Source organism: Musa acuminata, chromosome BXJ1-11, assembly GCF_036884655.1.
Source record: "Musa acuminata AAA Group cultivar baxijiao chromosome BXJ1-11, Cavendish_Baxijiao_AAA, whole genome shotgun sequence".
In the NCBI taxonomy this organism is placed as follows: Eukaryota; Viridiplantae; Streptophyta; class Magnoliopsida; order Zingiberales; family Musaceae; genus Musa; species Musa acuminata.
The window spans coordinates 608,244-627,913 of NC_088337.1; the positions used below are offsets into that span (position 1 = coordinate 608,244).

The window sequence follows — 19,670 nt, forward strand, 5'->3', positions numbered from 1 at the left end:
TATATTGTCTTGGTCCAAGAATCACACACTTGGAATAGGTTTTCTTGAAGGTGGATGAAAAAACTTTTCTTCCCCACAACTATTGGAAGTGAAGTGATACTGGTGGATGAGTGACATTAACATTGGAAGTGAAGTGTGTTTCTGACTTAATATATGGAAGCACTCCTGATCAGGAAGGTAACTAATTCCCATATCTTAACCTTCCAAGTCTTGGTTTCCTCCTCACCGTTTAGGGGCGGGGCAAATCTGATTAATATTAGGTGGTTCTCTATAGATAAGAGGTTCTGAGCATTATTCGCTTCAGGAAATTCACATTGAAATTTATATTTTATATATCAAAATAATTCATAAAATATGAGAATAATCCGTTTTGTTATTAATGAACTGTGAGTGTGAAAATGGATGATCGAAAGAATCAAAATTAATTAGTTATTCATTAAAGTTTAATTTGATTTAGGACAAGAATATATATATATATATATATATATATATATATATATATATATATATATATATCGATCTTGGAGATGTGAAACAAAAATTGATTTATTTGCGTGAATTAATACTCTGACCGATGTAATACTGATAATACTATCGCTATTATACGTAATTGGGCCTAGTTTATACTGGTACCATCACCCTGGTCTAGTTTAACCCAATATCAGACGTATGATATCAACTCAAATTGACTCAGAATGATCTCAACTAAGATTAACACCATTTATTCAATATATATATTTATAAATTTTGACATAATATCCAATTTATGTCATTTTACTATTCCTTTAGCTCGATATATAATTGATTGGCTCGGTGATTGATGTGATGATCAATTCTCTAGCTCAATATTTGACCTTCTAATAATTAATTTTTTTATCGAAGTATTTTATATATTACTTATTTCAATAGCATATTAATTTATCAAATTTATTAATTAATTTTATTATAAAAATCTAGAGATTAAATGAGACTAGAGATATATCACAATAATATTATAAAGGGCTATTTTTAATTCATCCGTTTGGGGGGAGTACTTAAGAAGATCACTGTGGGAAGATAATATTTCAGAAGCAAAAGCAATCAATTTCATTCTTAAAATGAAGTAATTAAACATGGAACTATCGAAAGGAGTTTGTGAGCAATAAAGCTCAAACTTCTCATGCACAAGCATTGTCTTCTTCGAGGCTTTCTTCTCTTTTCTTTTTCTCAATCGCCACATCTTCCAAAGGCTGTAGATGGATAAAGCTCCTCTTGGAGTTGAGGAAGAAGAGGCTGTAGATGGATGATAAAGAAGAAGCTTATCTCTCAAGGTTAGTTGAAGGTTAGCTTCTTGATGTCTTCCTTGCTCACGAAGTTGTTGCAGGCCATTGGTGCTTCCTTGAGGTTGTGGAAACCTTGGTTTTATAGCTTTGGAGGAGAGGACTCTTTGCTTGGGTTGGACTCTCCTCGATTAGAGTCTCAACTCAACTTTCAATACTGAGTGCAACTCTCCCTTTAATCTAAGTCAAGCACAAATGAGTTCTTTGAGCTGATCGAATTTGAGTTTGGTTGGATCATATTAGCATTGAATCAGAGTTCATCTCAAACTCCGGTTGAATTGAATTGAAATGTTTCTTAAACAAGAACCGAATCGAATTTGATATTGATGGGGACCGTCAAGGTTTAAATTAAATGGAAGAGAAGATGGTAAAAGTACCTTATTGAGATTGAAATGATACATAAATAAGTATTTAATGAACGTATTACCTTTAACTTAGGTTTAACTGTTTCGGACGATGTGGTTCGCGGATCTAAGATGTATGTATTCAACATTGCAGGGGCAAATATGTAATTTTATAAAAGAAATAAAAGAAAACATGGTCTCGGTCGACCACAAAAACCGAATGGGAACACTTTTCTGACCGACTGCATTTAGGGCTTTCGGCCAATCGCGATCGCTTGCCGTCGCTCCTTCTTCCATCTCCGACCCATCTCTCTCTCTCTCTCTCTCTCTCTCTCTCTCTCTCTCAGTGTCTCTGCTACATATATCGGAGCTCGTCATGGCGATTCCAGGCCCTTACTCCGGAGTCAGCACCCTCGCCTTCGTACGTCTCCCTCTCTATCTCTATTTCGCTCTATTTCCTTTTTCTCTGATCACCTATTCGAATTTGGTAGGTGGCTCGCACCTCGGCTTTCGCCTTCGGCCTTGTCTACGGTAGCATTAAGCTTTCCTATCTCCGGGTATTTGTGCTAGATCTCTCTTTCCCCTCTGATCTTTGCTCTTTCGATGTGCATTTAGCTCCTACATCCGTGCTTTGTTGTCGTGACTACATTTGGCGCTGGTCACCGATTGTTTGTGGTATCAGATCCTGTTGCTTTATCCGGCTGATCTGCTTTCTCCGTGTGTGAAGGCTGATATCTACGATTCTGAGTCTCTTGATTTAGCGTACAGGACTTCTAGTGAGTGGGTCTGATGTAGCTTGGAGTCAGGGCTTAAATGAATCAATACATCAAAAACTCGTCTAATCCATGACAAGTTTGATATCTTTTGTAAAGTTGAATGCAAACATTGGATCATAGGTCATAGTGCTATACCAAAATTCCAATGTTTTAAGGGTTAAAAAAAGTTCAAAATTTGCTTAATACATATTTACTAGTAAATTCTGAAACTGTGATACTTGTGACATCCCGATTTAGTCTGACATTGGAAGTGGGAGGTTGATTGTGGTTAATGTACAGGGCTAGATGGGTATCTTACGATTATCTTGAACTTGAGAATTTTGTGCCATCCAATATTGGACCTATCAAATTAATGTTTGGGTCTTTGCCCATTGAGCTGTGTGTTAGTGACACCTATTCTTGGTTATTTGAGATAGTGACTCATTGGCTGATTTTTTGTTCTTTTTTTTTTTTTTCTACCACTTTGTGAAAATTTCTATTTCTTGTTCCCTTCCCTTTGGATTTGTCCTTATGTTTTATGATGCTTGTTGCATAACATTTATGGTTAAAGTATATGACCTGTGGCATTTTGTGAAGTAATATTTACATGCAATGCTTCACTTCAAAATTTGTGCAGCCACATGCTTAATTAAGGAGAATGTACCTGTGAAAGATGCCACTTAAAATCTTCAATATTGTCAGCCATTTAGTGTTTTCTATTGCTTTGCTCTGGGGAGGGATGAATTGGAATATCTAATCTTATAGTGTCAAGTGTTGCTTGTAAGCTAGTTTCGTTAAGTGATATTCCTTAAATTAAAAGAAAAGGCAGGGTTACTTCATTAACTTTTAGAATATCCATTTTCATAAAATGTGATCCTTGGTGGTAATGACTGATGTGTTTGATAATCATAATCATAATAGATGCCCTTGATCTTTTCTCTTTTCTTTGTTACGAAGACAAGCCAGAGCTGGTTGTTCTTATCGAAGATATTTTGTAGAGCTTGTTTAAAGATGCATAAAAGATAACACATGTTGAATCTTTTTTGTGTGTTTTATTCATATCTAATATCATTTTCCATTTGTTTTGTAGACTAAAGCAAAGTCTCACAAGAAGGCTGATGCTAAAGGCCACCACTGAGGACGAGGATGTGTCCTGCTGTGGTTCCTGTTGATGGGTGTCCTTGAATCTTAATTGGCTTAAATTTTTGTTATTGTGAATCTCTCTGCAATCTGGTTCATGGTTTTCTTAGTCACTGAGACCACAATGTACCAGAAAAGGGAATATCCTTTCGATTTTTGTTTGCAATAATCCATCTCTAGCTGTGTCGGGTAAAATTTAACTTCCCTTTATTTCACATTAAATAAGCAAATGCAAAATCAGCTTGCTAACCACAGTCTGGTACTAGTTTTGGTTTGCGTGCTACATGCTTCTACTTCATGTTAAACATCTGGCAACAGCTCTCTTCCTGGTGTTCATATCAAATGCCTGCACAGGTAAACATTAATGTTCTTATCGTGATTATGTTTTAGCTAATTGGAACATTGTGCTTCCATCCATACCGTTGATGCTTGTCTAGGATGAAGTGGTGTGAAACCTCCCAACTAGATTTCTCAATAGAAACGCCTTCACAAGGATTAGTTGATTGAGAGCTTCGATGATTGTTTTGATAAAGAAGTCATCGTCATCAGCTGGACATAGTTTCTTTTAACTATACTACACACACAATCAATAGCTAATTTCTTTCAATGTATTAATTATTTGATAGTTTTTAGGGTAACCTACCCTAAGGTGCCTCATGCGGTCAAGAAACCCTAGCAGCATGGGTCACCTGTGCAACTAAGAATCCTTGTCAGTGTATTAATTATTTGACAGTTTTTAGGGTATCCTACCCTAAGGTGTCTCTGAAACCCTGGCCGCATAGGTCACCCGTGTAGCTAAAAATTCTTGTCACGGTCAGGAATCCCTATCCCTAAGGTTCCCTGAGCAGCCAGAAAACCTTGATCGTCAGCTTGCCTCATGCGACCATGAATCCCCAGCACTAGGGTCTCCTAGGCGGCTAGGGTCAGGAATCCCTATCTCTAAGGTCCTCTTTACAGTCAAAAAAAATCTTGATCGTCAACTTGTCTCATGCATGAATACCTAGTACTAGGGTCTCCTAGGCGGCTAGGGTCAGGAATCCCTATCCCTAAGGTCTTCTCTGCGGTCAGAAAACCTAGCAGTAGGGTCTCCTAGGCGGCTAGGAAACGGTTTCCTAGTCCGTTTGCTAGCCGCCTATTGTATTGATTCGTTACTAAATTTTGAACCAACTTCAGGTCCAACCCGGATCCGGACAGTTTCGCTTGTAACCGCTCCACGTCTGATCCAAATGTCTTAAGATAGTGACACCTGAATGCGACCCGATACTCGCATAATATGATGAGATATCGTGGCGGGTAGCCGGCGGGGGACTTCACGGTTATAACCACCGCCAGTGCTCATTGGTGTCCATAAATAACAAAAAGCCACGACTCCGACTCCGATGGGCGCCTCCGAATCTGTTCCCCGCAAACCGCACCAGGTTACTCTTCCCCCTTTGCCCCCTCTCCTCCTCTCTGGCGGAAACCTCTTCCCCTTCTCCATTCGTGCGATTGATCTCGTTTTTGTTGTTTCTTTAATCTCGTTTGTAGCCGATCGATGAGATCACCACCGTCTCCGAGAGGATCGAGGGCGTCGATCCCCTTCTGGAGCGCATCAAGTCCCTCAATATCGTAAGTCCGCGCTCTCTCCCGGACTTCTCCTCCTTTTCTTCCTCTTCCGATTTCTTACCTTCCTTCCTTCGATCGATCTGTTTTACTGTCGATGCTGTTGGCAGGCGACGCCGCTGCTGAATTCGCTGCCTCCTTCCGAGATCAGCATATCCGACATTCTTGTCAGGAAACCCTCCTCATCCTCGTCAATTCAAGGTGAGCCTTTCTTGTGCTTGAAATGTTCGACATAAGTTCCTAGTTTATTCCAGATAAAACATCATGATTTGCTACAAATTTAGCTCTCTGAATGCACGAGTAGCTTTCATTAATGTAGCTGCACTTGGACCAAGATTTGAGTAGTTGACATTGTAGTATTTGTGTCTAAATTTGTTATTTTTAGATGCTCATGGAATCTCTCGATAATAGGTAATTTGAATCCGAAGGTTTTGTTGGAGCTCTTCTCTATGTATCGTGAGTGGCAGGAAGGGAAGGTCAAGAATATATGTGGAAAGCAGGTGCCATCGTTTAATTACATCTGAGGATAGTAGTACTACTTAACATCTTAATGTTGTCTCTGGGGATACTTCTCAAATAGCATTATTTTAAAAGCTGTCACTAATTTAGACCTGCCAATGTACTACCGATGACATAGATAGATTTGTCTAAGATAGTTCCCTGCACAAAGAATTAGGAGCACAACATCCGAATACCTGGAGTGAAAAGATCATGAACATCTGGGGTTTCTTCACCTGTGCATCAAACTGGAACAAGATACTGTTGCTAATGCATGAGTTTCACGAAATACTTTATAGCAATTTTAATTGATAACAATAAGAATTATTCACCTTCATATAGATATTTCTGAAGCACATTTATATAAAAATGAGTCTAGGCTTCACAAAATATTTGTCTTTTTTTCCTTTTTCTTATAAATTGCAGTTATGCTTTTGATTTAGATATATTTGACTGGCAACTGCAAAGAAATTAAACTTCAGTTTTTCCATGTACCATAGACTTCTACTACAATACTTCAATGTGGACTTATAGGTCTCTTTTCCTATCATTCTTCCTACATAAATGGTTAAACACTTGTGATATTCAGAATATTAGACATTTCCTAATGTCATGTGTACTACCATTTCATCAGTACCCAAGACAATCACCACTTAGAAGCATCAATATCCTTCCATTGCAACCTTGAAGATTTCTTTTTATTTTCTTTTTAAGCAAGTAAAGTTGCAAGTGGTTTTAATGACAATGCCTCTACTTAGAAGCATCAATATACTCATAAATTGATGCATCTACTAAATAAGCCAATTTATAATGACAATGCAATTTAGCTCAAGAACTCCATTCTATATATGATTAAAAAAAGACCTACATGATGTGTTCCATTATCTAGGTGTATGTCATATCATGGTTCACTTTACCGGTCCATATCGGTATATCAATCGACTATCAGTATGGTACATATCGAACCTTATCGACATACTAACATATGGTACAATGAGATATATCGACAAATCGGCATGTATCGCCCATTTTGGGTGGTACACTATGGTATAACACTTTGTGTCATATAAGTAGTCAATTGATTGACAACTCATAAAAATTAATATTAGTATGCTCGTTCAAAGTAAATCTAATTTAACATCATTCTAATTGCATACTTCAATTACAATTTTTTGGCATATAGGATAATTTATGAAATGATTCTTGTCATTTCTGGGTAAGGGAATGAAATAGTGGTTTAAAATTCAGTCATGTGCATGAACACGAAATGTTTCATGAACAAAAATGTGTGGCATGGGCTTGTTAAATCAACAAACTTGAAGTCCTTAATGTATATTTTTGGTAGTGTCTGAAACCATTACAACAACAATTGCAAGTCCCCTGCAAACACAGTCTAGTTTTGGACGTAACAAAAAGGTTTTTCAGAGATGGATTGCACATTTGGTTTGTTTGGAGGATTTCTCTAGTACCTTTGTCTCATATTTCTTTGCTCGACTTGGATTTTCTCTCTTGTTTCTCTGTTGTGTTTGTAGTATGACCAAAATAACTTCATGATATAGCCATAATGATGTATCAAGGGGTATATATTTCTTCGTGTTCATTTGAGATTTTTTCATGACTAAGCCTGGTGATACAATGAAAGATGTTTGAGTTTCCGGCAATTATGACATACTACAGGAAGAGATAGATAGCAAGATAGAAACTGCAGATGCTCTGGCTGTTAAGCTTCTTCAGCGTTTCAATTATTCAGTTTCAGCTATGAGATCGACTGCTCACGGTCTTGCCGAAGGTTACTCGCCCAACTTGTCTGATTATCTCATCCAAGAAAATTTACCAGATTCTATGATTACCGACCGATCTGTTACTTGTATGTCTTTATTGGGAAAGGAAAAGTACCATGTCTAGTTGATAATCTACAAAACACCAGTCTTTTCCAAGACCAGAAAAGATGGGACTGTTTTTGTTACTGATGTTTTAAGCGAACATTGCAGTGCAGCATTTACAGGTAGAAGTTGGCGAACTTAAAGGCAGACTTACGGAGGTGATAAGCAATTGCGATGCATTATGCAAGAGAATTGCGGCAGAAGGAGCAGAGTCGAGTCACTTGGCTCATCTGTGAATTCGACGTTCTCAGCCAACAATATGGAGAGGTACAGTCCGTTCAACACACAAGTGGTTTGTAAACATTCCAGAGTTTCCACATGCATTTCCCGATGTTAAAAGGCAAACAGAATCCGTTTCTCCATCATGCACATCTGTTTTTGAAGAACTGTACCGTCCGTCATCTGCATCAATAAAAGTCATTCTTATAATATGACTTTATAAAAGAATCTAGGAACATAAATATGAAATATTTCTTTTTGAACTCTGTTATTAACGTTAATAAGTTTCTTTGCTCTTTGAGGATAGCGATGGACATCAACTCTGATCCAATGACAACCTGGTCCTCTTTCCGAACACCCATCAACAACAGCCTGCCAAAGCTGCGACGGACGTTGCTCCACCCAGCAGCTTCACTTCGCCTTCAGCTAGCATCAACTAGAAAAGCTCCAGTGCTATTCCGGGTGATGACACTCCACCCAGCAGCTTCACTTCGCCTTCAGCTAGCATCAACTAGAAAAGCTCCAGTGCTATTCCGGGTGATGACACCACCCGGAATAGCGCGTGGTGCAGCCAAGTTCACATTTACTATGATGCAGCTGTAAGGCCATAACGCACGTATCCACTTGTTTGACAAAACGGAATCATACAAAACAACCCCAAATCATGCTTAATAACAGCAAAGTATATAATCCATAGTACCATCAAGTAGTACTCCAGTAAAAACCAAATGAAACACTCATCATGCTCCTCTTTTTTTTTGTGTGGAAGAAAGAGCATAGAAAACAAAAAAAGTACCATCACAACTTCAATACTAATGTCATTTATGTTGTGGATCTTCATAATCCAGAATCAAATCTGAAGTTTTTAAGTTTTCCTCGTCAAACTGGTCATCAACTGGTTCTCAGGATAATATGGACACCACTGTCGGTATCCACAATGCCACTAAGCTCGCCCACTTTGAGTGCATAGGTAGCTTCTTCAAAGGGCTTCTGCATCTGTCCCCGCCCAAAACGACCTGCAGTATTTAAGAGAATAATTGACGTCAATGCAGGCAGGTAACACCATTTATGGGATTGTTAAAAAGGGGTGAGAAGAGCAGAACATCATTATTCTGCAAGCATGGTAGGATCCTTGAATCCTAAGGAAATGGTGAACTATTTTCATACCAATGCAATTAGAGTTAATCAAAGCTGCGAATATAAATCCATCATACTTTTTAAGTCGCATCAGCATATTTTAACTAGCACAGCCACAAAATCTTGATTTGTTTAGATTGCACAGGATAATGCTTTTTTATGTTCAAGGGACAGAGATTAAAAAATAAAGTATCACAATGATAGAAGAGATATTTCTTAGTCTATTAATATCAGTTATCAAAGCTGCAATCTACGAATATAACATGATATGAAAATCAGTGATTTAAAAAGACGCTCGGGCGCTCGCCTAGGCGCTCGGGCGAGGCGAGGCCCGAGCGCCTCGCTTCATTTCCAGGCGACGCACTTCAAAGAGGCGAGCGCCCGAGCCCAAGCGTCGAGCGCTTCGGGCTAGCGCCTGGGTTAAACCAAGCGACCGAACCAACGGTTTAGGTCTGGTTCGGTCTCCGGTGCTTTAGTTGGTTCAATCGAACCAACTAAAGCACCAATATCAGCACGACTTCCCCAACCCTAACCCGCTGTCGCTGCCACTATTGCCACTCGCCGCTGCTGCTGCTCGCTTTTACCGCTACCGCTGCCACTGTCGCCGCTCGTCGCTCCCGCTGCTCGCTGCTGTCGCTGCCTCTGTCGCCGCTCCCGCTCCCGCTGCTCATTGCTACCGCTGTCGCTGCCACTGTCGTCACTCGCCGTTGCCGCTATCGCTGCCGCTCCCGCTTTTCTCAACACCCTCGGTCTTCCCTTACACTCTTCTCTTCTCTTCTTTCGAAATCGAAAGTATACTGTTAACAGTATACAGTATACTGTTAACAGTATACAGTATACTGTTAACTGTATATAGTATAACACTATTATTTTGATTTTAATACTATTAATTTTAATATTATTAATTTTTAACGCCTCACTTCACTCGAGCGAGCGCCTAGCGCCTCGGGCGTTTTTGGACCGTGACGCCTTTTGGCGCCTAGCGCTTTTTAAGTCACTGATGAAAATCATGACAGCCTTCAACCAACAACAAAATTTGATATAAAAGTTTTGAAAATTAATAAAACAAAAGAAGTTCAGGAGTGAAACAGATGAATTATGTATGCAATCTTATCCTCGAACATGGGAAAACAATCAATATAGCACCCAGGTTGCAACCGAACAAATCCTATGGTTGCACCTTGGAGTACGCATGTTCAGAACATACTACTAGTTGTTAAAGTTTTGGCTTAAATACTAATGTGTTACAATTAAAGGTTTAATAAGACAAGAAAAATATATGATTGACTATCTCATCCCTTTTACTCATAAATGTATGTTTACCAAGCTGTGAAAGCATACTGTCCTATACCCTGATACAAATCAAATCTTCCTTATCCATCACTTTATTGTGCTCACAAGAAACTTAATTAAAATCAGAACTTAATAACTTATCTATTTTACTAATCCATATAGTTACGATTAAATATAATCACCAATTCTGTAAGCAGCTAGTACAACTACATGTCCTAACTACTGGAAGCTTTTTCCAAATCAGCTCTGACTGCTTCCAGCAACATTATCATGTCATATCCTCTCAAGACACCATCTACACTTTTTGTTGAATGACTCTGTAAACATGAAACTCTCTGGATGAGGCATACACAACTTTCATGGCATTCTAAAAAAAAAAACAAAGACTAGATCAAGATGGAAAACAACATACAGCATCACTTTCTGGTAATTCATTGAGAAAACATTGCATGATCAGCTTTACAGAAAGTTGAATAAACTATCATACCCACTCAAAGCCATAAGAATTTCTGATTGTTTCACCAAGCCCAAAACATTCAACCGCAGGGAAAGCTTGAGACCTTCATATTTAAATTTGCAGGCAACTAGATATGTTTTGATGTCTAGCAGCTATTTCTCATGGATATTTTTAGATCCATGGTCTGAAGTTGTTTGTTTGAAGTCAATCACTTATCCAAAAACCATTAAAATATAGGCTTTCTAAGTTTTTGCAATCTTACTTAGTAGTTGAACAGAGGTTTGCAACGATAACAAATGGACCTAATAAGCATCAACAAGGCTCTAATGAAAAGCTTCAGCTTCCCCAAGTCTTATCTCATCAATCCTTCAACAGTTGGTCCACATGATGATTATGAAGGCTAGAGTCCTAAGACAATCAGCAAAGCAAGATGAAACAACTATTTTCACCTAACTGAAGTAGAAAACTTGTAGAAATAAATTGGATTCAATATTCTTCTGTATCAAATTAAACATAGTGGTGATACAGTGAAAACTTTATTATGTATCAAGAAATATCCATGTTTTTGTTCTTTTTCATATAGAGGTAAGAATGTAGCATCCGAAGTTTTGGCTAACACTGTTTGTTAAAGGTGAATGAGCAACTACAAGAGTCATACAGAAAACTAGGTTTAGTTTAGACTTACTGTGTTCCTGTACTTGTTCTCTTATTGTGTTATTTGCCTTTTGACTTACCTCATGTAATGCACATTAGCCCTAGTTCTATCAGAGTAGGAGCTAGCTTATTTAGAGACTAAGAATCAGTAGAAGCATCAAACTGATACTAGAGGACTATCAATGTTGTACACCAAACAGATGCTAGACCCACACTAACTTAAAGCATCAAGTTAAACCTAACTCAGGATAATTTAAATACAGAATAGTATAAAATATATAAGAGTGATCACTGGACACTAAAAGAATTCTTTTATAAAAAATATGCAAGCATTATGACAAGTTGCTTCGAACAAAGTACCACCAAGTCAACGAGAACATATTACAACATGTTTGTTGTAAGAAAATCTTAGAACGACATCACATGCGCAACAGAAAAACAAAAAGAAAAATCTCAGATTTCCACAAAAAGGTTTCATCATCGTGCGGAGATTGATCCGCAAAAGCCGCAAAATCGAAAACTGCACGTATAAGAAAGATATGTTACCTAGAGAGATCGTATATCCCTGAAATTAGAGGATGAAGAAGGTCAAGTGTCCTCCTTTCTAGCGGTGATCCACACAGCAAGGGCTACAAAGTTGCTCCTCAAATCGCTGTCCAAATCTTCACACACCTCAAATAGGAGCTGCTGGTTGAGGAGGAGAATAAGAGGCAACAACTAAAAAGGCCTAGCCTATGGCCCTTTAGTTTCCTCTTATTTATAGAAGTCCCCTATCAACTTAACCCTAATGGATCCTATCCTATTGGGTACTGAATCTCCATCCAACTACCCCAAGTCTCTTACATTAGTGAGTCTTTATCCAATAATCTTTCATTTGCTCTTATTAGATCTTATATATAAGATCTAATAATTCATGGGCTTATTTGATATCCAATACGATAGAAGCTCTAATGGATATCTCATATTCGAACCTCTACTCGTCGTAACACCTACCATATGTGTGTGACTATCTAGGCTCAATATCGAGCTGGTCGTGAGTCATACTTATCAAAATTCTTTCTGGCTCAATGAATTACTATATAATTTACTCGACTCATCGACTGCGAACGTATTATGCTACTACGTCAGTCCCCAGACAATACAAAAGAATACAATCATTTGGATCTATCTATCCTTAGTTACCATGTACCTATAATCCCTCATCAACTAATACTCCAGAGATCGTATACCGGGCATGGTGCTGTCATGCTCATACGGTTTCTACTCGAGTCTCGCTCTAATCGGATTCTCCCAGAGAACTCTTTCTCTTTCAATCCGAATGACCCTGACCAGGGATTTGTCTGAGCAAGAACACATGGGATATTCCTCTTATGATACCGAGAGTGGATGATCCTTTATCGATACTCAATAGTACTCGTAAGATTTCCCGATAACCGATTGTGCAGGATCAGGAACTTCCAGACCTATAAGTCCGGTATTAAAGAGTGAAGTACTCATACAGGACATCCTTGGTATCTCGAGTCTAAGGACCAAATGCACCATTGGGACGACAAAATCATTGTCTGACAATGAGGTATCATCAACCATTTAACATTCCGTAAACAGATCAATCAAAGTAAACTCATTCTTCAATGAGCACCTACATTGTATCCCTAGTGTCTCTGCACGAACAACTATGAGACCAGATGCTTTCATCATATAGATAGGTATATAGTACATCAGTCTGTCCGGTTATCTTGATGTCCCTATCGAGTAACATATGATCAGGATTATTTATGATATATATTTAAAGGTGAATTGATCTCATTATCATGATCTTATCATGATCCGATTCTCATTGCACATATCTATGGACATAACAATATATATACAACAAATAATATGAAATGAGAAAATATCATAATAATAATAAACAAAAAAAAAGTGTGTATTCACGTGATTGACTTGCTGCTCTTGACTAGTACTAGCTCCATTGCATATCTCATAAAAATTTGTTGTTTCTAGTACTTAATCAAAGAAAAAAAAAGTAGTTTTAAGCTTGTGTGAGTGCAGTGATCCTATTCAATGATAACAACATGCCTTAAATAATACTACAATAAAATACCAAAATATTAATGGTCTTCTTTTCCACTCAAAGATCATTTAATTTATCTTGGACTTGATCCATCTCCTACTATAATATACTATTTTAAATAACATCCACAGCATACCCAATGTGCTGATTTTTTAACTGATCTAAAGATTCCACCCTATACTCATCAAATTCCTACAATCCATGACATTAAATCTTATAAAAGACTCATTTTTACCAGATCGCAATACGCACAAATCAGACATGCTGGTAACATCATAGATGAATTTAAATAAGGAAAGATAAAAAATCAAAGGATCGAAAGATTGGTGCATAATATCAAACAGAACACATCGAAGAAGATATTTAACGTAATAGATCAAACATCTCACTGTCGTCACGGGATCGCGAGAGAGGCAGAACAATCAACGCGGGACAAACCAACAAATCGAGGAAGAAAGGGAAAACCGAATCCAGAAACGTAACCCTAGAAAGGGAAAGATGGAGGTGGGAAGATGAACTGACCGAGATCGCCGCCGCGCTTGGCGGAGCTGCAGTCGGAGTGGAGGACGGCGACGTCCTGGAAGCGAGCCTTTCCGGAGTCGATGTCGTCGCGGAGGGTGAGGAGCTGGCGTACGGCGGCGTCGCGAGTGGTGGCAGAGATGACGCGACCGTCGGGATCCTTCCACGAGGCCTTGCGCCGAGAACCCTCGTGCTTGATCAGTATGTGCGATGCCCTCACCTGCTCCGCAGCCATTTCTTCTCGCTTCCCCGCCTCTCCTCCTAGAGCGCGGCTTCAGACGAGATTAAGAGCCGAGGGTAAAAGCGGCGATTTAATTTATTGGAATATATATATATATATATATATATATATATAAGGAGGGCTCGGTTTATATATATATATATATATATATATATATATATATATATATATATATATATATATATATATATATATATATATATATATATATATATATATATATATATATATATATATATATATATATATAAACCGAGCCCTCCTTATAACGTCTCGTAATTTGATTTGGATTCGTTTATGGAAGAAGCTGACCCCGTTGGTAGATCTTTCTCCACTGAATCTATCCCACATCGCCTGTGGCGGAAACTAGACGCGATCTCGTATTTGTAGATTTCTTGCACGTAGCTTAAGCAATGCAACATCGATGTTCATATTGAAGTTAAAATAAATAAATATAATTTTGGGGTAAAATTATCCAATTTTTGGGGGTTGTCATCCGATTGATGGAGGGTAAGCCCCCCACCCGATTGTAGTATTACCCCCTCTTCCACTACTTCAATACCACAAAGATCCACGGCTCCTCTCGATCCAGCCGTGGATCGTGATCTGCAACGTCCCAGAGACCACGACGGTGCAGGGTCGTAGAGGATTGCCTGCGCGCGTGAAGAACTTGGGACTTGATGTCGTTGCACGCGAAGGACCGGCAGAGAGCCAAAAGGGCACCGGCGACGAAGGTGATGCCCTCAAATTCGAATGATTCCCAATATAACTTAGATTATCTTGGTTCATTTACATGGAGAATGTAAACAGATATGATGATGACCGCATTGACTGGTTGACAAAACATGTTAACATCAGCCATAGACCACCACATAGGATGAAGATGGTGGAAGTTGCAAGTTTGCAGAACACTATCTGTAGTAGTGAAACAGTGAACGATGGCATGGCAGACACTGGAACTTCCAAACAACTTCACAGAACTGTAGCTTATGACAACAATCTAATAACAAGAGTAGAGCAAAAAAGTAGCTCAACTCTACTATCATGCAAAAGCATATCACTAGTCGCGCGAATTAGTTCCACAAAAGAATTAACAGGTATACTGCCATAATTGTCTCAGCAATAAATTTCACAGATTTAAGACAATCAGGCCATTCCAAAGCAATCCATATGTGAAATGCAGGATTACATTATTTTTTGCAGCAGCTACATACATATGGTGTCTACCAGAAACACAATTGCTAGTTTCACCATAGCAATGGGATGCACTCACCAGAGCTAGTTGCTGGACATAAGAACTGTGAGGGGAATGAATATGCAGACATGCTGACAAGGACATCTTTTTTTGTAATCATATAATCAATTACAATTTATTCTGGAATGAATTTCGTTGACTAATTTGCATATTATCTCTGGTTCTTTAAATTGCCATCATCATCATATCCGACAATCAAAAACTATATGGAGTTGCATGCAAATTTATCAAGCAGAGATAAAAAGAAGAGGCACCGATCTGCGCATCCGCTCCGGGTTATCGAGGAATGAAACACTCGGACCAGCAAACATGTAAAAATGCACTTACTACATTTTGAGACAATTATATAGAGTTGGCTGACAAATTCTTTAATCTATAGGCAAAGAATATGAAAAAACAAAAATCCGAAAAGCCTAGACAAAATAATCCCATTGTTGAACAGTATACGACGATCTTTTGCCTCATTCCTGTTCAAGATGCAACTAAAGGAAGAGGCTACATCAACTAGCTGACAGAATCTAGTCGATGCCATACAGACTGACACACAAGAAAATGTTTGTGCATTTAATGGACGATCATATTGGTTAGATGCAAGTTGGAGGAATGTAAAGGATATTGCCCCAGAGTTAAGTTGAAAGATAATTAATTGAAGAAAACTGTACTGGCCTTGGATCTATGATAAGTTTAATACTTTCTACAGAAAATCTTTAGCATGACTTTCATGCTCTCCTTCTGTCGACTAGTTTCCAAAGTATTCCACACACTTGTACATATGATAACTACTTCTCTGCTAAAGCATTAGATTTCCTCCTGGGTAGGGAACCTGGACTTAGAATGTCACCACCATCATCGCTATCAGAAAGTGGATGAGACCGGACAATTAAGCCAATTAATTGAAAAGGCGAATCCATTGAGAAAAGGATAGATAAATGGAAGTGAGATTATGTTTGGACACCAGCACTAAAGAATCTGCCAAAGCATTCAAATTGCCAAGAGAAGGAAGTGGAATCATCTTTGAGACCTTTTTCTCTTCGACACCAGAAAGTTGAAGCAAAAGACATGGTAGATATGGGACACAGCTTGGGTTACATTACCAAAGGTTACATTAACAGAAAAGGATCAAGAGACAGAACAAAGCTGCATAAACAGAAAAGGATCAAGAGACCGAACATTCACATGCCCCAGCAAGCACTACCATCATGCATGCCTAAAGAAAGAAAACCTAACATTCTGCCAGAACCATGGCAGCATCTTATCGACATGAGTTGGCCATCCATCAACACTTGAATTTTGTAGTAAGTTATGCATGAGGTTCAGACACGGAAGTGATGACAATTGATTCATTGCAATCTCCCTTGACTCAAAATTTCAATTTTGTGAATCAATCTTTTAGCAATTGGATCATAACCTTATCTCCAAACTACTCTACATCCAACAATGTGGAAACAAGAATTTAAACTGATGAACGATCAATAGTAAACTAACCAACCGTGATGCGAAGGAAGGTCAAATTCAACTTACCGAGCCTTTTTCCGTGACCTGAATGAGAATCCACCTGGTGGTGATGGTGAGAACTCAGGCGGGAGGTGCGGAGGCTTCAACTCCCCAGTGAGCATGCTTAATATTTCCTTACTAGACGGGCGGCGGGCCGGAGACCACTGCAGACACAGAAGCGCAACTCTGATGCAGAGAAGGGCCTGGTCTTTGTCAACACACTGGAGGCAGGGGTCAACAAGATCCAGTAGCTTCCCTGAATGGGCAGCATGCCGTGCCCATGAGATGAGGTTTGCTCGCTCAAACTCCGACATGGGAGAGGCCGTCACTTGCAGCGGTCTCCTCCCTGAGATGATGACCAACAGAAGAACACCAAAGCTATAAATGTCACACTTCTCCGAGAGCAGCCCACCGCTGCCATACTCAGGAGCCACATAGCAAACAGTGCCCCTCATGCTTGGTGTGCTACTCACCGTTCCACTTCTTGGGATATCCCCACTAGCCCACTCCAGGCTGCTTCTCCTTCCACCAGTTCTGATCTCTCCGGTAATACGATCTATCCACCAATCCATGCTGCTACGGCTGCCGCGGCTGGAGTTCTTTTTCTTCTTCCACCTCTTCTTCTTCTCCGAAGGTGAAGCAAAGTCGGAGTAGTCCTCATCGTCCTGCCACCATTTTTGCTCTCCACGTCCACCGTCGCTGCTCTGGGACTTGGCCATTGCCCGCCACTTATGTTTCTGCGTCAGCTCCTCGCAGAACTCCTCCCGCCACCATTCCCTCGCGGGCCGGCTCTTCTCTTTCTTCTGCAGCCTCTCCTCGTCCAACGAAGCCCGCCACTCTGTCTTGGGATCGGTCTTCTTTGGCTGTGGTCTTCCACCGTTCGAGGGTTTCGGCAAGCATTCATCGGCAGCGGTGCCCGGAGAGGCGGTCATCCAATCGCTCCTGGGCCTATCTTTCTTGACCTCTGATCGAATCCATTCCATAACGTAGTCCTTGACGCTGCCCCCCGTCTCCGAGTTCGGTCCCTCGCCGCTGATGTCCTGCCTCCACCACCAGCTTTTGCCGGACGAGGGCTCGGCCTTGTCCTTCCCGCCCCCCCTTCGTCGACCGGACAGCGATGCGTCCTTCCCGCTGTCGACGCTCGCTCCATCGACGCCTGCTCCAGCCTCCGAAGCGGAGGCCACTTCCAAGACGGTCACTGGTGACGCCACCGTGCCTCCCTCATCTTCTTCCGCTGACCTGTCGGTGGCAGCGATGCCGGTAGCTCCCCCGTTCATCGCTTCTTCGAACAGAATCGTAGTTGGTGCCATGCTCTCTGGCATCTCTTCCATGGCCACGGCCGAGGCATCGTCCTCTCCGTCTCCGACCACCGAATCTTTCATCCTCTCATTTCTTGACTTCTTGGAACCGTTCACCACGCACTTGTCGAGATCGATATCGACGACCACCTCCGCCTCGGCAGGGAGATGGTCCACGGGAACGTTGGATACAAGACGGGCGAGGCCGAAGTCGGAGATCTTGGCCGAGAGGTGAGCGTCGAGGAGGATGTTGCTGGGCTTGATGTCACCGTGTATCACGGGCGGATCGCAGACGGCGTGGAGGAAGTTGAGGCCACAGGCGACGTCGATCACCAAGCCGAACCGCCGCGCCCAGTCCAGCAGCTCCGGGGACCGACGATCTAATAGCGCATCCTGGAGGCTCCCGTTGTGCATCAGCTCGTAAACCAAGAGGAGCTTCCTACCGGGCGCAGGCGCGTGGGTGGCGGCGGCTTCCGAGACCTCCAGCGAGTCCTCCACCTCCCGCCGTCTCCACCACCTCCACCAAAGCCGGCGGCGACTGCCGTCATCGTAGCAGTAGCCAAGAGCCGGAACGACGGCGACGGCTGCGGAGGAGGTCACGGGAAGGATCTTGGCGGCGAGGGCGAGCTCGTTTTGGAACTCGCGCTCGCCCTGGAGGGAGCCGCATGAGTTCATGTGTTTGACGGCAACTTCCTCGCCGGAGGGGAGGGCGCCGCGGTACACGGGGCCGAAGCCGCCCTGGCCGAGGAGGTGTGAAGGCGCGAAGGACGCGGTGGCTCGACGAAGCTGGCGGTAGGTGAACCGACGGAGGGGGCTGGCGACGGTGGAGGCAGCGGGGTGGGTGCCGCCGCCTCCGCGGGCGAAGCGGCGGTAGAAGATCAAGGCCACGGCGACGGCGAGGACCGCGGCCAGGACGGCGGCCTTGCCTGCGATAGCCGGTATCGGAATGGGTTGGCGGTGGTGCTGAATCCGACGGAGCCCCAGCTCTTCCACTGGCGGAGGGCGGGACGGCATCAGTAAGTCTCAACTCTCAACCCTCGGATTGCGATGCCAAAAGTTACAGAGAGAGAGAGAGAGAGAGAGAGTACGGAAATCTTGGAGAAGGTAATGGAAAGGAATGAAGTAAAAGGTTTGGTCCTTTTGGTTCCACGCTATTGTATTGTCAAGCACACGAGAGTGGGGAGATCGATCGATTGGAAGGAAGGAGAATAGATGGCTTATTATTCTCTCACTACTATTATTCTCTATGCATAGTTTTGTTTTTGCCAATGATTCTTTCAGTTAGAGTGTTGATCAGCTGATGGAAGATTGGAAGTATTTATTAGAGGTGATGTGTTGTCCATATATTAGAAGAAGCTTGGCCCTCTGATCAGTGATGGGAATAGTAATGTGTGGTGGCGATGATAGTGTTCCTCATCCTTTTTGCCTCCACCACAAAAGCATCTTTCTTCAGGTGATGTATCGGAAGCGACTTTGATGTACCATTCA

General features: G+C 41.2%; 3 protein-coding genes across 7 annotated transcripts; 1 reads left to right on the forward strand and 2 right to left on the reverse strand.

Annotated features, from left to right (window-relative positions):
- Positions 1-1,890: 1,890 nt before the first annotated feature.
- On the forward strand, positions 1,891-8,558 carry LOC135596727 (uncharacterized). 4 transcript variants are annotated; one of them, XR_010481016.1, is made up of 9 exons: positions 1,891-2,084; positions 2,155-2,220; positions 3,509-4,976; positions 5,086-5,166; positions 5,271-5,361; positions 5,572-5,660; positions 7,336-7,447; positions 7,655-7,808; positions 8,068-8,558. XR_010481016.1 is itself a non-coding variant. In XM_065088825.1 (9 exons), the coding sequence occupies exons 3-8, from the start codon at positions 4,938-4,940 to the stop codon at positions 7,775-7,777; spliced, it is 540 nt and encodes a 179-aa protein (XP_064944897.1). In that variant the 5' UTR covers positions 1,891-2,084; positions 2,155-2,220; positions 3,509-4,937; the 3' UTR covers positions 7,778-7,808; positions 8,068-8,558. The 4 variants fall into 4 exon arrangements, 3 of the variants coding, with proteins under 3 accessions (XP_064944897.1, XP_064944899.1, XP_064944898.1); XM_065088825.1 differs by having other exon boundaries at positions 7,650-7,808; XM_065088827.1 differs by lacking the exon at positions 8,068-8,558 and having other exon boundaries at positions 7,655-8,008.
- LOC135596728 (peptidyl-prolyl cis-trans isomerase Pin1-like) lies at positions 8,406-14,206 on the reverse strand. Its single transcript, XM_065088828.1, has 2 exons — positions 13,898-14,206; positions 8,406-8,776 (listed from the first exon to the last, which is right to left on the reverse strand). Exons 1-2 carry the CDS (start codon positions 14,127-14,129, stop codon positions 8,652-8,654), a joined length of 357 nt encoding a protein of 118 aa, XP_064944900.1. The 5' UTR covers positions 14,130-14,206; the 3' UTR covers positions 8,406-8,651.
- A 2,510-nt stretch (positions 14,207-16,716) lies between these two features.
- Positions 16,717-19,460, reverse strand: LOC103970078 (receptor-like serine/threonine-protein kinase At2g45590). 2 transcript variants are annotated; one of them, XM_009383716.3, is made up of 2 exons: positions 17,358-19,460; positions 16,929-17,230 (listed from the first exon to the last, which is right to left on the reverse strand). In XM_009383716.3, exons 1-2 carry the CDS (start codon positions 19,194-19,196, stop codon positions 17,210-17,212), a joined length of 1,860 nt encoding a protein of 619 aa, XP_009381991.2. In that variant the 5' UTR covers positions 19,197-19,460; the 3' UTR covers positions 16,929-17,209. The 2 variants fall into 2 exon arrangements, with proteins under 2 accessions (XP_009381990.2, XP_009381991.2); XM_009383715.3 differs by having other exon boundaries at positions 16,717-19,460.
- Between the last annotated feature and the right edge of the window lie 210 nt (positions 19,461-19,670).

Bases quoted from the DNA above. Each gene is read 5' to 3' on its own strand.
- LOC135596727 (XM_065088825.1), top strand. From the start codon at position 4,938: ATGGGCGCCTCCGAATCTGTTCCCCGCAAACCGCACCAG. The intron at 4,977-5,085 runs GTTACTCTTCCC...TCTCGTTTGTAG, and splicing joins TTCCCCGCAAACCGCACCAG to CCGATCGATGAGATCACCAC. The intron at 5,362-5,571 runs GTGAGCCTTTCT...TCTCGATAATAG, and splicing joins CTCATCCTCGTCAATTCAAG to GTAATTTGAATCCGAAGGTT.
- LOC135596728 (XM_065088828.1), bottom strand. From the start codon at position 14,129: ATGGCTGCGGAGCAGGTGAGGGCATCGCACATACTGATCAAGCACGAG. The intron at 8,777-13,897 runs GTCAGTTCATCT...TAAATACTGCAG, and splicing joins CAAGCGCGGCGGCGATCTCG to GTCGTTTTGGGCGGGGACAG.
- LOC103970078 (XM_009383715.3), bottom strand. From the start codon at position 19,196: ATGCCGTCCCGCCCTCCGCCAGTGGAAGAGCTGGGGCTCCGTCGGATT.